Consider the following 15778-nt stretch of genomic DNA (forward strand, 5'->3'; position numbering starts at 1 on the left):
ACCAGCAGCCAGGTAAAACACTAAAACCCCCAAAGCAGCTCTCAGAACAGTTTATGGGCCCTCACCTGCCAGCAGCAGGCACAGTGGCAGCTCTGCACCGCACTCCACATAGGCACTGCTCCTGCCAAAGTGGGAACACGTCACCTGCTGGGACTCAAAATCCCAGAGCGCCACAGACAGCCCCGTGTGCTGTGCCTGCACCACGAACACTGCCTTGGCTCCAGTCACCAGCTTGCACTCCAGTTTCACCATGCCCTGGGCTGCTCCCACGGGGATTTGTGCCCACTGCTGTCCTGCACCCCCAGGCTGCCCTTGGAGGGCTGGGGAAGCTGCCCAAGTGACAGCCCGGGGGACAAAGGCCACCATCCTCTCTGGATCCTCGCAAACTTCAGGATCGTGATCTTCCAGATGGGTCAAAAACTGATACCAAGGCAAATTCAGGTCGTTCACCAAATTTGCAGAGCCTGGTGTTCTTCTCCTCCTGACTCTGTCCCACAGTGAGGACAGGTGTGCCTTCCAGGACCTGCCAAGGGGACAGAGTCACCTTAACACCAGGTATTACCCCAGGAACAAGGCAGGCAAAGCTTTCTCAGTTAGACAAAATGCACTTAGACCTCATAAAATCCATCCAGCATCCTGCATTTTAACCTTAGCACAGCCTCTTTATTTGTATTTAAATACCACCTGCAGCCAAGCTGAGTGACCACAGCTGGATCAGCTGACAACATCCACGTCCAGCATTTTTAATGAAAAGTTTTCTTTTCCTCACAGAAAATGCCAAGTAAAAAATAGCAGAACAGGCAGTTATAGATAGTTATATATAGATTATAGTTATAGATAGTTATATATAAATGTTCTACTACATTTTAATTGATAACAAATAGTTATTAATTAAACAACCATCTAACAGAATTAACTCCGGAACTGAACCTTTCTCATCTATACACCAAGCTATAACTGACATGCTTTATTAGTAGCAATGCTCTAAGACTCACAGGTAACCCCCAAGCAGCAATTCCTGTTTGGAAGCTGTCCAATGCCACACCTAAAGCTGTCTTGGTCCACCCCAAATTCAAAACATTTACAGCAGAATGGCTGATTTTACCTGTCCCAACTACAAGTGAAAACACAGCCCAGCAGTTTATTCCCAGTGATGCAAAGGAGGCAAAGGCCAGCCTGTGTCAGGAGCTCTTCCCCCCGTACCTGTCTGTGCGGAAGGGCAGCGGCAGGAGCTCCATGCTGTGCTCAGAACTGGCCAGCTCATCCTCATCCAGCCCCTCTGCAGGCTTCACTGGCAGATTTTCAGGATCTCTCTTACAGAACAAATGTTCAGGGAAGTGTCTGTAAAGAAATAAACATGAAATTTCACCTTGCTCATGATTTGAGATGTTTTTTTTCATGTTTAACTCCTCCAGCAGCTCTGGGTGCAGTTTTCTCTCAGGGTAACAGGTGAGCCATCAAAACCTGATGCTCTTTCCTGTGAGGTGGATTCTACCTCTTAATTACCAGCTGGCCCTAATTCATCAAGCTAAATCAGTACAGCTGTACCAGCACAGTTTGATAATTCCACATCCTACGGTATTTCTAAATACCCCTGGCACTGAGAGCACCTCATCTTCCTGGAAACAACATGAAGGGCAAGACTATTTATCTGCTTGTTAACAGACAGATTAAAATAAAGAGATGTTATAGACACAGCATCCTTTGTGACAGAGAATAAATTAAAGCAAGCAATGCAAGGACAATATTTAAACAAAGAGGGAATTTCTGCTCTAGCACAGAAGCCAGAGTGAAAAGCTGCCAGCACCCCGGTGAGGACAGGCCCAGAAATCAGGAGCTGGGAGGCTCAGGGAGCCCAGAGCCCCAAGCTGTACCTGAAGTAGGTGTTGAGCTGCACAGCCAGGGCCCGGTGGCAGCTGTTGGTCACCACGGCCGTGCTGAGGTCAGGGGACACTGCCAGGGCAGCCAGGGGGGACACAGGGGCCGGGCCCGGCCCCTGCCCAGCCCCCAGGGCTACACCCACCTTCCCCAGGCTGGCACCATCACAGCAGTCAAATATGTCTGCAAACAGCATCAAGGAAAAGGCCAGGCCTGGAGGGAACAACAGAGCAGTGACACAGCAGGGCAAGGTGCTGAGTTTGGGCTCCAGGAGCAGGGAAGGCAAGCTGGCTTCCCTGTGCTCTAATGTGCCAGGGGAGATGAGCAGGGACAGGTCAATGCCAGCAGCTGGTGGAGCTGACGGGCCTGAGCCCCTGCTCATCCCAACACCAGGCTCCCTGGGAGCCTGCAGATCATTTCTGTTTTAATTCAGCCACGAGGTGACAGCAGAAGTCAGCCTGTTACACACAGACCCATGAATCCAAGCCATAAATCCAGATATGCAGTGGGGAACCCTGCACACACAGCTGTGGCACTTCTCTACCAGGATTTGGCTGCACAACCTTCTCTGCAGGCACCACTTAAATGCCTGTAAAGAAATTTCTGCTCAGCCCTGACAGCAGAGAAAAGCAACTTTGCTCTTCCAGATGATCTTCCCTGATCTCTCCTGCAAAGGATACAAATCCAGCCAGCACTGTCCAACAGGAACAGGATCCCCCTGCAGAAGTGGGAGTCTGCAATCCTCCCCACAGCTCCTGCAGGCAGGGCCAGGGGGAAGCAGCCACAGGGCTCTGGGGGCGAGCCTTCCCCAGGAAAGGCCAGGTGCACAAGGAGAAACCGGTTGAGCAGAAGTTTGCACTTGCTGTTTCCAAAAGACAGAATCTTCACAGAAGAAATTGAAGGCAGACCTGTAAATTTAAAGATATTTAAATTTCAGATTACATCCAGACAGACTTTTGATTTGTAAAGGAATCCCAAGAAAATGACAGCTCAAATTCATTGCCCCAATTCCCATCCTAACAGAAGTTGAGGTGGTTGGTTTTAAATCTCACTTTCTGTGCCAGGGGCACTAATTCTACAACCATTTCCCAAAATTTTTTATGTGGCTGTGAAGAACATTAAAAAAATCAACACAAAATAGTATTTCAGCACTGAGAAGAAAAGCTACAAACTTTGGAAATAAAATATTTTAGGAAGGGAGACTGTTTAGGAACATGTAAAACTCCAAAGGCTCACTCTAACTGCACACTATGTTTGCTAATCATAAAATACATGGTAAAATGTTTAATTAGTCTTTGCAGGGTGATTGATGAGCCTTGTCTCCCTTTTCTTCCCATTAGTCCCAATATTAAAGTTCAAAATTGAGAGAGCAGGGTCGCATATATCTTATTAAAATTCATTTTTAACTTCGTATCACTCAAACACGACCCTACAAGAGTTTAACTCCTTCTGACAATGTCACCTTTGAACACAGAAATGTCGCCATTATTTTTCAAGCCCGTGAATCCTGCTGATCCCATTGGAGCAGTGGGGAGGTACCTGAAATTCCCTGGTGCTCCATCCCACCAGGAGCAGCAGAACCAGAGCTGCAGTATTTCACACATGCCACACATTGCAATTTACTCACTGATGTTTTTATCTTCAAGGAGCCTTTTCAGCGTCTCTGCCTCACAGCTGTGCAGGGAATTGGGGTTGTGTTTCCCATCTTCTACGTTGAACTCATAGACAAACAGGTCATGGCTTTGAGCAAGAGCCAGGAGCTTTGTCTTGTTGGACTGGGAACCATCATCTTCCGAGCTGTCCCACAGGAAGCTGAAGGGGAAACATTCAGGGAGGTTATGGCTTTATTCCCTGTCCCCGTTTCCCAGGCTGACCATTCTGGGTGTGCACTGACTGGGGACACCACCTTCACTTCATCATTGAAACCCCTGCTGCCACCCTGGACCCCCAGCACTGAGCTGCTTCATCCCTGGCAGGGCAGAGCCTGAGGAAGCCCAGCTCCTCTTCCTCCTCCTCCTCTCCAGGATAAAGGGGTTCCACCCTCCGCATTCTCCACTGCAGCCAGGACACCAGGGATGCTCTGCCTCAGGAGAGCACCAGCACAAGGGAGAGCAGAACACACAGTCCATTCCAGACCTTCCCCTGGTTTTTGGGCTGAGAACCCCTCCAGGTGTGTCACACCGGCTCCGCGGTGATGGGGAGGGGACAGAGCGACCAGCTCAGCACGGCGCAGGGCAAACCAGAGAGCAGAGCCCTGCGACAGCACTGACACACTGCCCAGCCCCGGAATGCCCCAGGCCAGGCTGGGCACCGGGGCTGGCAGCAGCGTGGGACAGGGGCAGTGTCCCTGGCACGGCCGGGGCGGCACTGGGTGGGATTTAATGTCCCTTACAGCCGAAACAGCTGGGGATTCTGCGTGACACAGGACGTCCGGCTGCTGCTGCCGGACACCGCAGATGCTCAGAACTAAGGCGTGCTTTTGGCTCGGCACGGAGGCTGCCGAGGCAGATGTTGGAGCCACCACGCGCTAAAGCCACCACGTGTTAAAGCCACCATGTGACCGCCGAGTGTCACCCGGGCTGGCCCCGGGCTGCGGGGGAGGCTCTGGGGCGTGAAGCAACGGCGCGACAGACAGACAGACAGACAGACAAACCCTTCTTGTTTGCTCTGGGATCAGCTGCCGCGAGCACACCCGGCCGGACGGACAGACACCACCCGGCCAGACAGACACACACGACCCGGCAGGATGGACAGACAGAAACCACCCGGCCCCGCCGCGGCTCCGGGAGCGCTCCCGTTGCGGTCCCGCCGCTCCGGCCCGCTCTCACTGAGCCCAGGCTCCCGGCAGGACCCTGCCCCACTGCCCCGGCCCGCACTCACTCAGCCCAGGCTCCCGGCAGCACGCTGCCCCGCTGCCCGGTCCCGCCGGCCCCCAGTGACTCCAGGCGGATGCCGCCGGCCAGCAGCACGGTGCCCAGGGCGTGCCGGGCCCTGCTCAGCCGCACCCGCGCCGCGCCCCGCGGCTGCTCCGAGCGGGGCACCAGCAGCACCCGCAGCTCCGCCGGGGTCCCGGCCGCCGCCATCCTCCGGCCCGGCCTCAGCGCCGCCCGACGCGCCCGGCCCGAGCCGCCGCCATCCCCGCGGGGCCGCCCCTCGTTCCGGTCAGCTGGGCACCGCCGGGCCCGACTACAGCCCCCAGCAGGCATCGCGGCGCAGCAATGCGCGCTGGGAGCTGTAGTTTTCCCCGACTGGCAACTGCAGCGGAGTTTTCTTTATCTTTAAGTAGAATTCTCCGTGTCTTTTCTCTGATGTCTGTTGCAGATGGATCCCCATGGCATTTCTGTCCCCACTCTGCGGCAGCGGCTGTCTCGGGGGTCCCTCTATGTCCCGGAGCTGTCTCCCTGTGTCCCGAGGGGTCCTTTTGTGCCCCCACTCTGTGTCCCGCAGCTATCCCGGGGTCACTCCGTGTCGCGGGATGGTCCCTTTGTGTCCCCACTCCGTGTTCTGGGTCCCTTCTCCGTGTCCCGGGGTCCCTCCGTGTCCCCACTCGCTGTCCCGGGGTCTCTCCGTGTCCCGAGAGCTCCCTGTGGCCCCACCCCGGACGCGAGGCCACGCCCCCATGGGCGTCGTTCCCGGTACCTCCCCGCCCATTGGCCGGCGCCGGCCCCGCCCCCGGCTGCCATTGGCCGGCGCCGCCCCGCCCAGGCGGAAGCGCGGCGGCCCGCGGGCCGATGGCGGAGCGCGGCCATGGCGCTGGCGCTGGCGCTGCTGTGGCAGGCGCTGGGCCGGGTGTGGCGGAGCCCCGCCAGTAGCGCCCGCCATGCGCCCCCGAGCCGCGCCATGGAGCACGACAGGGCCATCGAGGTCTACGGTGACTGCCGGGGGGCGCGGGGGCCGCGGGGGAGCCCCGGGAGCGGTGCCGGTTTGCCCTTGGGGGGCTGAGGGGGAACGCGCGGGGTCCTGAGGGGCTCGGAGCGCTGAGGGGGCCCCGAGGGGCTGGGCAGGGAGAAGGGGCCCGCTTGGCTCTTTGGGATCGCTCGTGGCTGCCAAAGAGTGCAGCATCAGCAGTGCTGGAAGGGGTGCTCGTGGAAATCCCTTGTTTGAATCCCAGGGAAGATTCCTTACTGTGCCCCTTGTCTCAGATATAATCCGGACTATCCGGGACCCGGAGAAGCCAAACACTTTGGAAGAACTGGAAGTGGTGACGGAAAACTGCGTGGAAGTGCAGGAGATAGGGGAGGATGAATATCTGGTCATCATCAGGTTTACACCAACAGTACCTCATTGCTCCTTGGCCACTCTCATCGGTGAGATCCCTTAATGAGATCGCAGACTAAGAGCTCGGGGTCCTTGGGGGCTGTCTGGATGCCACCAGTCCCAGTGCAGGTTCAGTCTTGCCTGCCTGTGTTGGTTTGATCAGGAATTGCAGCTTAAGAACCCAACACCAGTGCAACCAAACCAAAAACCAAACCGAGCAAAAAAACCCCAAATCCAGAGAAATGGGGACTCCCATGTGTTTGTGTCATGTTAGGGAATCTCTTCAAAGAGAATCTCTCAAAACTCTGCTGGGAAGTGATACAGGATTCCTTCTATGTATTCTCCAAGTTACTTCAGTAATGTTATTAATTGAATTTGTCAACTCTTAAACTTTTAAAAAGAAAAAAAAATACAATTTCTGCTTGTCCCCTTTCCCTCTGTGGCTTGTGCTGCTCAAAGTACAAAAGGACACTGTTAGTTACACTGGTTATTAAACATAGATTCTCTGAAAATGCTCCTCAGACCTTCAATTTTACAGGAAAATCTCTTTTGTGTTCTCTTTGAACAGGCCTTTGTTTAAGAATAAAACTTCAGAGATGTTTGCCTTTTAGACACAAGGTAAAGTGCCTGGTTTGAAGCCTGTGTTAAATTCCATCAGTGAATGGCAGCCTCCCTAAATTAAACACAGACCTTTAGAGACTTGACCCCAATAATGTAAAGAACACAGTAATTAGCTGAGGATGGCTGCAGTTGGTTTTTGGGTGGTGGTTCCGGTTTTGTAGCTGCTCCAGGCTCCCGGCCGAGCACTGCAAAGGGAGCTCCTGGCAGCTGTCCCCTCCTGGGGCAGCAGGGTGACAGCCCTGTGTGAGTGGGGACGGGGTTTTCCTGCCAGGAGGGAAGTGTCCCACTGCTGTGCTGCCCCTAACACTGCTGATCTCTCCTGCAGCTGGAAATCTACATTTCTGAGGGCACACATTCCACGGAGGAGGACAGTGAGTAGAGCCTGTGCATGCTGCTGCTTCAGCCTCCTGTGCCCTGTCCTGTGCTGCCCTGCCTCCCCAGGAACTAATCCCCTGTCAGAGCCTGCACACCCAGTGGCATCACGGTGTCCCCAGGGCTGTGGTGGCTCTGTGACCACCTGCTGGCTGCTGCTTTGGATTCATAACAAACCCCCCCAGTTCTGGCAGGTGTTTGTAACAAAAATTGAGTAATTGACATGAGGAGCTGCCTCAGCTCTTGGCCCCACTGTCCTCAGCTCCCCACACCAAGTCTGGAGGTTTCTCAGGCAGGTTTTGCAGGAAAGCTGGCATGACCTACCTGGGTGTTCTGCCCAGCCAGAGCCCAGCAGTGCCCAGAGCATTCAGTGCCTGCCAGAAATGGGATGTTGTGGTTAAGGAGCTGCACACTGAACCTGGCCCACTCATTTACCCTGAATTTCACTTTTAGGTTTGGGACACGCCACTGGAACACCTCACACCCTTTTCCTGAGCTGGAAAAGTGACAGGAATTATGATTTCCCGTGGTTGCTTTGTGGTGACTGCTCTTGTCTCTGCCTGGTTCCCCATTTCCCAGCAATGCCCCTCAAAATGCCCTTTCCTGCTGAGCCCCTGAGCCCCGTGCTGTGTTTTGCAGTCAACAAGCAGATCAATGACAAGGAGAGGGTGGCAGCAGCCATGGAGAACCCGAACCTGCGCGAGATCGTGGAGCAGTGTGTCACCGAGCCCGACTAGGGACACAGCCCTGCTGAGCCCGAGCTGATCAACCAGCAACGCCTCGCGCTTTGTACCGGAGTTGTTTTTATCTTCCATGTGTTCTTTTTAAAAGAGAAATTGTTTATAAGATAGATTTAAATTATGAGGAATCGGTCTCTAAAGGAAGCCCGGTGTATAGTGCTGGGAGTTTGTAATTTTTGGTGTCCAGAGGAATATTTTGTGATTCGAAGCAACACATCTGCATTGCCTTCTGAGAGACGTTGTGATACAAATTCAGTTTTGCAAGTTGAATTTCTACATTGTTTCAATCACTGCACTGTAAAAATAAAACAGATTCTTGTACTGAAGTGTTGCTTTCTGGGTCCTGAATTTGTTTTGGTTTTTTCTTAAGGATCAAGTTTAGATTTCTATTCCAGAAATTAATTTCATTCAACATTTCAGTGTTGATAAACATTAAAACTGAAATTAATTCAAAAGAATTTGGAGCTGACGGACTGGACTAGAACAAGGAGATTTTTTCTGGGGCACAATTCCTGCCAAATCCTTGTGCTTTTTTTCCTGTTAGTGTCACACACTTCTGATTCTGGAAGCTTTGCTTCATAACCACCCGGAGGGTGAAGTTTCCCTGTGGATTAGAACTTGATCCTGCTGTTCCTTCTGACTTTCCTGCAGTGTGGGAGGTGGCAGCATCCCCCAGCCCCTCCTTCTGCTGGCTGCCACTGTCCTGCTCCTGTCACTGCACCCTCACCTGGAGCACCCACAGCATTTCCAGTTGCCCACCTTTCCCACTGGGGCCATTCCCAGCATGGATCTGAGCATGGATTTATCGATTTACCTTTCCCTGGGACTCAGGCAGTTCCCTCCTGCCCCTCCTCCAGGGCAGGTGTCCAGGATCTGCTGCTGTGGCTCCTGAGGGATTTGGGGAGCTGCTGCTCCCTGGTTTGTGGCTGTTCCACAGGGAGAGATCCTTGGGGCACGAAGCAAACATCTGTGGGGATTTCTGGCCATTTTAATAAACCCCACAAAGCTTCCTTGAGGGCATGGAAGCATGGAATGGACTCAGCATTATAAACAGGGAATGTTCCCTTTGGCAAACCACTGAACTGCTCCATGGCACTGCAAGGCCCCTCCCCTCAAGTGCCAAATCAGCTGAAAAAATTAATTAAAGGGGGAGGAGAACAATCTCCTTTTTTCCACAGGTTCGTGCAGGTGTGAAAAAACATTTCTCAACTCCAGTTATTTAGCTTCAATTACATTTCAGTTAAATTTCAAACTGCTTTGTAGCCCATGGACGGATGTGCCTCGTGTGCCAGCACAGGGGACACGTCCTGTGTCCCACTCCGTGGCTGGGAAGGGGCCCAGGCAGGTCATTCCTGCAGGATTGATTGGACCAAATGCTCCAGGAGCCTGAGCTGCCATTATCTGCTGCCTTCTTTCCTGGAATTTGCTCTCCCTTTTTTGCCCTCCGGCAGGGGGGTTGGTATTTTCTTTTCAGAGTGCAGATATCTCTGCCAGCACGGAGGTTCTGCGGGTCCTGGGGCCACGAGATAGCAGCTCCTGTCCTGGGGGGCTCTGTGTGCCCCTGCACGGCTCCGTGCCACCACCCAAACTGCACCCCCAGCTCTGACAAAAGCTCAGGGGACAGGGAATGGGACGCTCTGGTGACCCTAGGGTGGCCGTCCTGGTTCCTGCAGTGCCCTGGGGTCCTTCGTGCTGGGACACAAAAGGGTGAAAGTTCTTCTCTGGAGCAACAATTTGGGAAAACGAGCCAGATCCCTAACCCAGGCCCCTGGAAGCAGGGATGTTCCCGGTTCCTCGGGCAGTGGAGCATTGCTGGGGCACCGGGAGGGGACTCCCGGGAGCTGCTGCATTTCCCAGCGTTTCCAGTTTAACTGGGCTGGGGATCCCTGTCCCTCCCTGCTGCTGCTGCTGCCCCACGGACCGGGCTGGGCATTTGCTGCCATCGGCCTCTGGGGACACTGAGGAACAGCCAGGGAGCCACCGAGGAGGGGACAGGGACAGCTCCAGGGGGATCCCATCGGGCAGGATTTGGGGTGCTGGAGGAACTCGGGATGTTCCTCCAAAGCCGGGAGGACACACACGGGCCACCGCCCTCATCTGGAGCAAAAAGTCCTAAAATCGTTCCTTGGGATTAGGAATCCTGTGCATTTATAGCAGGGAGGGACAACTGCAGAGGGCACCAGCGAGCCACGGCACCGCAGCGCCGGGAGGAGCCTGCCGGGGACCCAGCCCGGGGATCAATCCCGGGATCCAGCCCGGGGACCCAGCCCGGGGATCAATCCCGGGGACGCAGCCCGGGGATCGATCCCGGGATCCATCCCGGGGACCCAGCCCGGGGATCCATCCCGGGGACCCAGCCCGGGGATCAATCCCGGGATCCATCCCGGGGACCCAGCCCGGGGACCCAGCCCGGGGATCCATCCCGGGGACCCAACCCGGGGACCCAGCCCGGGGACCCAGCCCGGGGATCAATCCCGGGATCCATTCCGGGGATCCATCCCGGGGATCAATCCCGGGGATCCATCCCGGGGACCCAACCCGGGGATTAGTCCCGGGAATCCAGCCCGGGGATCAATCCCGGGATCCATCCCGGGGACCCAGCCCGGGGATCAATCCCGGGGACCCAGCCCGGGGATCAATCCCGGGGATCAATCCCGGGGATCCATCCCGGGGACCCAGCCCGGGGATCAATCCCGGGATCCATCCCGGGGACCCAGCCCGGGGATCAATCCCGGGATCCATCCCGGGGATCAATCCCGGAGACCCAGCCTGGCTCCGGGGCCATCCCGGGGACCCATCCTAGGGACCCAGCGCGGGGACCCAGCCGCCTTTCCAGGGCTGAAATCCCGTTTCCATCCCGGAGCTCCTGGCTGGAGGAGAAAGAGAGCCGGGGGCTGCTCCCCTGTGCCATGGCCACGCAGAGCGCTAGGGTTTGCACACACTTTACTCGGGGTGTAACTTACTCACCGCAGACGGCAGCGGAGCAGTCGCGTGTACAGACAGAGCTATTTTTACCGCGTGGGTATTTCTAAATGTTTACACCCGGCTGAGCCTTCCCTCGGAGGGGGCTGTGGGTTGGGGCAGCCCTGCCCTCCCACATGTGGAACAGCTTTACTGAATTTCCCAACCAAATGATTGCTCCGGGTGAGCAAACACAGCGTGCCCTGGCACCAGCTGGGGAGGGGGCAGCTCCTTTCCCTCCCTTCCTGCCCTTTTCTGGGCTTTACTTCCCCCGGGAATGTCCCTGTGCAATGGCAGCCCCGGGATGAGCTGCCGGAGCTGTGGCCGGGGTGCAGCACCCCGAGGTGGCTGGCTGGGTGAGGGCTGTTCCCTCCGGGAGCAGCTGGCAGGGATCAGCTGCCAATAACATCCAAACAAAAACATCAGCCAGTGACATTTTCAAATCCTTCCCTTGCTGTCCTGGCTTTGCCGCCCCTCTGTGCTGGGCCTGTGAAGCCTTTCTGTGCGGCACAAGGAGGTTTTAAGAACAAGAGGAAATAAACCCATTTGTTATTGTTATCTAGAAAGCACAGCGGGAGCTGAGCTGCTCCTGGCCCCTCTGGCTTCGCTGCCTCCTTGCCTGCTCAGGGTGGGATTGTGCCCCTCCCAGCCCACGGTGAAGGGCTGGTGGCCCCTCTGGCTCCCTGGGAGCCAAATCCCTCCAGGTGAGCTCACCTGGGCTGGACAGAGGCGCCTGGACAGAGGTGAGGTCTGAGGGCTGTGACCACAGGTGCTCTGTCAGGACATCCAGCAGCTCCCGGGGCTGCGGAAGCCTTGGAGCGTTCCCGAGGGCCTGAGACACAAACAGGCTCCTCCACAGCTGCTGCTGCTGCTTCCCCACCAACGAGCTCCTCTTCCTTCCTGGCTCCAGCGTGGAAACGGCTGGGGGTGACCAAGGCAGGCACCAAGGTCTGACTTCTGGTCTGAAGCCAACAGGTCTCTCAGAGAGTCCTCCAGGAGATCATGGAAGCACGGAGGGCTTTGGGGGGGAAGGGACCCGAAAGCCCATCCAGTTCCTCCCCCTGCCACAGGGTAGGAGCGGATGGGCTTTCAGGTCCCCTCTCACCCAAACCATTCCACGATCCTATTTCAAACATCTTTTGATCCACGAGCCCTTTCCTCCTTTCGCCCCACCGCAGCAGCTCTGTCTGAGTAACATCCTGCTTGTGTTGAGACAATAAAAGCGCCTTTAGAAGAAGAAAAAAGGCATTTCTACATCCCATCCGAGCCTGCCCTCTGTCAATGGGAAGCCATTCCCCTTCTCCTGTCACGCCAGCCCTTGTGAAGAGCCTCCTTGCACAGACACTCACTGGAGGTGTCTCACTGAAAGAAAATATCGCAGATATTTAAGCCAGATGTGTTTTATTGTCACCGACAATGCAGTTTCTGTGCTTGTTATGTGGCTAAAAACGGCCTGGTGTCCCACAGGAGGGATTACCCGTGCCCTCAGCCACAGCTGGGACCCTGCACATGGAGAGGCACAGCAGGAGGGGCTCACCAGGTCCTGTGTCACAAATAAATTGATTTGCAGAACTGATTTACCCCATCAGCCCGGCTCATGTTTTAATCAACAAATCCCAGTTGCAAAGGGCAGCTGTGAATGATTTTCAGATGCAAACTGATCCTTCCTTCCTGCTGCCAGTGCCTGAACCATCTCCAATTAGCTGAAAACCTTCAGAATTCCCCATGGGGAGGAGAAAATGTGAAACCCACCTGCTTCCTTCAGTAACTGTTTAATTTAACAGTTTGTGAGCTGTGGCCATGAGGCCCCAGCACAAGGGTCGTCCCTTTGCAATCCTGGGAGGGTGACAGGGTGTGGGACAGATGGTGCTGGGGACAAGGAAACCAGGACTGGACACGGGTTCTTGGACCATAAAAACGGTACACCACCTTGGAACGGAATAAAGCACAAATGGTGAGGTCACGGCTTGTGTTTTACATACAAATCACACCCAGGAATTCGGGCTGAGTGCTGCTGCACCTGGAGCTCTGCAGCCCAAATGGGATGGGCTCCAGCCTGGCTCTGCCCATGCAGGGAGGATTGCCCTTCAAGGTGCCCCAGGTTTTGGGCACCCTCCACAGCCTGAAGAGTAATAGGGAAAGGAATTCCTACCTAAACGCTCCTGCCCTCCTCCAGAGACCAACCTGGCAGGAATCCCTCCCCATACAGGCAGGGATTTGTTTCCACACCGCTCTGGGAGCGGGCAGTAGGGGCTGTGCCTCAGAGTAAATTGGATATTCTAGTTAAAAATCAGCTAACCTTAACAGAGGAGAATCTAGATAAGCAGGGGAAAAGGGTTCAGCCCGTAAGGACACAGAAAAACACCTTAACCAAGCATTACACTGCTACACATAGAGAAATCTAGGGACTGAGCACTTGGCTGCCCACGAGGGAGGGGATGTGCCACTCACTGCCAGGGCAGCTTCCCTCTGCTGCCCAAATCATGCAAGGGAATGCCCTGGTGGCCTCCAAACCTCGGTGTCCCTGGTGGTGCCCTCTGCTCCAGAGGGACACAGCAATGGCTTTGGCAGAGGAAGCCAGCAGTGGGGAGACAGAGCCCTGACAGCCCCAGCTGAAGCTGAAACTTTACTCCTCTGCCCTGCCTCCACTTCTTAAATTAAATCTATTTAGCTTCAGTGGGTAAACATTTTAATGAAAATTACAGGAGTGGTTTGCCAGCTTCAAGTCCCTTAAAGTTAAAATAAAAAATCCCTACCCCAAAGGGTCGGCAGAGCCGGTGGAATGCTGGATGCTCACCTCAGAGATATAAAAATAACAATAAAAATCAAGATTTGTGCTGGCCAGCCAACACCTTCGAGAGGCTGCAAATGTCAAATGATAGCACCATGAGCATTTCTGAGAGGTTCTCCCCAAATTATTGCTGCTTTCAGTTCCCTCTCCCCTGCCCTCCGCTGGCACGCTGGGGCAGGGTGACCCTGGCAGCATCCCCTGGATGTGGGTGGGGAGCAGCGGGACCTGCCCAGCCCCAGCGGCAGCCCCGGGGATGGTTTGAGCACCGTTTGAGAGTGGCAGAGTCGGAGAGCCGGGCACGCCGGGCACGCGGAGCGGCGGTGCCAGCCTAGGTGGGCACGGCGCCGTCACCTGCGGGCCAGGCGCTGCTGGCCGCGCTGCTGCCCGGGCGCCGGCAGGGCGTGCTGGCAGCTGCGGCAGCACTGGGCACGCACCGTGGGCAGCGGGCACCGGCCCAGCAGCCGCAGCGTCTGGCAGAAGGCGAAGCTCAGGCGGTCGCGCTCGCAGGGGACGCCTGGAGGGGAGAGAGGAGCGCGGGAGGGTGTCAGTGCCGCTGGCACCGCGGGCACCGGGTGTCCGGTGTGGGAATGAGATCACCGTTAGTGTCCCCTCCAGCCCAAACCGACCCGGGCTCTGCGGGAGCTGCAGGGCTGGGGAGACGTGGACAGTGCCCTCCTGCACCTGGGCACCTGGGCACTGCCCATCCCCGGCAGCTCCAAAGCACCTGGGCACTGCCATCCCCAGCAGGAAGCACACCTGTGCTGCTGCCAGCAGCTCCAGAGCACCTGCCCAGGGCACAGAGCTGAGGTGCAGGGGACAAACCCCCCCAGTGTTACCTCCTGCCAGCCCCCCCAGTGCCAGCAGAGTGGCGGAAAGGCCAGAATTCCTTTTTTCTTTGAATTGTTTTGGTTATTTTGAGAACCTGCATCATCTGGTTCGCTTCCTGCAGGTGTCCTGCAGCCCTTAAAACAACTCTGGTGCTGCTCTGGGGACGGGCTTTGTTTAGGGAACGGCTGCTCCAGGGGCAGCCCAGGCCCCACTGGGCTCAGTCCAGCAGCACAGACCCATCCCCAGGTACTCATGGTTTATATGAATACAGAGCTGCTCTGTTGGAGTTTTTGATTTCCTCCTTCTCTGTCTCAGAGCAAGGCCCAACTCGCTGAGCCTGCAGCTTCTCACCCAGCGGTGTCAGACTCACATAAATTACACCAACTCAAAACTGAGCCTAAGCTTGAAATCTAAGATTCTGTGATTCCAATGTTACCTCCTGTACAAGGAACTAAAATAGATCACAGCTTTTCTCTGCAAAAGGGCAGAGCTGATGCACTCTGGGGCCAACCCCCCATGGCTTCTCCCTGGGCCATGGGACAGAAATGGGGCAGGGCAATGGGATTTTCTCTTTCTCAGGACACAGGGGAGCTCTGGCTGACCACTGGCCCTCTCCCTGTCCCCTCTGGGAACAAAGGCTGTGCTGAGGGAAGGGCTGCTGCCCCCATTCCCACGGGAGGAGCTGAAGCGAGGGATGCGGCAGACGCAGAGCAGAGACTTCTCCCTGGTTTGGGATTCCAGCCACAGCCCCCTCCCCCAGCCCAGCAGAGAGAAGATCACTACACTGCTCTAAAACTTATTTTCTGTTTCAGCTGAGGTATTTCCTCCCTGCCTCCCGAGCTGCAGCTCTTTGTGCCCGGCCAGGGTGTCCCTGTGCCCCCAAAAAGCCATTTATCACTGCTCTGCTGGATCAGCAGTGCTGAGAGAGCAGGGTGGAGGGATCCCAGCTTCACAGCACACCTCAGCCTGGGGGCTGCTCCAGCCCTGCATGGAGGGGTGGGAACGCCCTGGGCACTGCTGGGGGATGCTCTGCCCTGGTGGGAACGCCCTGGGCACTGCTGGGGGATGCCCATGGAGGGGTGGGAATGTCCTGGGCACTGCTGGATATTCCCTGCCTGCCCAGCCCCTCAGGACATTCAGCGCTCACAGCTTCCTAGAAAGTTATTTATGGATCACAACCAAGCTGCCTTCCCTGGAAAGAGCTGGGAAGGCTCACACTGCTTTCCAGGCCTGGGGTGATGGTTCAGCTCTTTCCTGCTCCCTCTCCAGTGGCTCAGGAAATTCCTGGGCCCATCAGAAAACCCTGGGACCATCAGGAAATTCCTGTGCC

General features: G+C 55.9%; 3 protein-coding genes across 3 annotated transcripts in view; 1 reads left to right on the forward strand and 2 right to left on the reverse strand.

The window, feature by feature from the left end:
• Positions 1 to 4961, reverse strand: part of SPG11 (SPG11 vesicle trafficking associated, spatacsin) — a 29110-nt gene extending 24149 nt beyond the window's left edge. The window contains exons 1-6 of the mRNA XM_059481970.1: positions 4759 to 4961; positions 3506 to 3690; positions 2559 to 2786; positions 1875 to 2061; positions 1204 to 1341; positions 66 to 523 (exon numbers count right to left, since the gene is read on the reverse strand). Coding sequence (XP_059337953.1) covers positions 66 to 523; positions 1204 to 1341; positions 1875 to 2061; positions 2559 to 2786; positions 3506 to 3690; positions 4759 to 4961 — 1399 coding nt within the window. The remainder of the gene's footprint in view (positions 1 to 65; positions 524 to 1203; positions 1342 to 1874; positions 2062 to 2558; positions 2787 to 3505; positions 3691 to 4758) is intronic.
• Positions 4962 to 5576: 615 nt separating this feature from the next.
• CIAO2A (cytosolic iron-sulfur assembly component 2A) lies at positions 5577 to 8194 on the forward strand. The gene is made up of 5 exons (XM_059482156.1): positions 5577 to 5749; positions 6021 to 6185; positions 6704 to 6753; positions 7082 to 7127; positions 7768 to 8194. Exons 1-5 carry the CDS (start codon positions 5626 to 5628, stop codon positions 7863 to 7865), a joined length of 483 nt encoding a protein of 160 aa, XP_059338139.1. The 5' UTR covers positions 5577 to 5625; the 3' UTR covers positions 7866 to 8194.
• A 5773-nt stretch (positions 8195 to 13967) lies between these two features.
• ADAMTS7 (ADAM metallopeptidase with thrombospondin type 1 motif 7) overlaps positions 13968 to 15778 on the reverse strand; it is a 32421-nt gene continuing 30610 nt past the window's right edge. The window contains exon 26 of the mRNA XM_059482382.1: positions 13968 to 14134. Within this exon, the coding sequence (XP_059338365.1) occupies positions 13968 to 14134 (167 nt within the window). The remainder of the gene's footprint in view (positions 14135 to 15778) is intronic.

The sequence above is a fragment of the Ammospiza nelsoni genome, chromosome 14, assembly GCF_027579445.1.
Source record: "Ammospiza nelsoni isolate bAmmNel1 chromosome 14, bAmmNel1.pri, whole genome shotgun sequence".
Lineage (NCBI taxonomy): Eukaryota > Metazoa > Chordata > Aves > Passeriformes > Passerellidae > Ammospiza > Ammospiza nelsoni.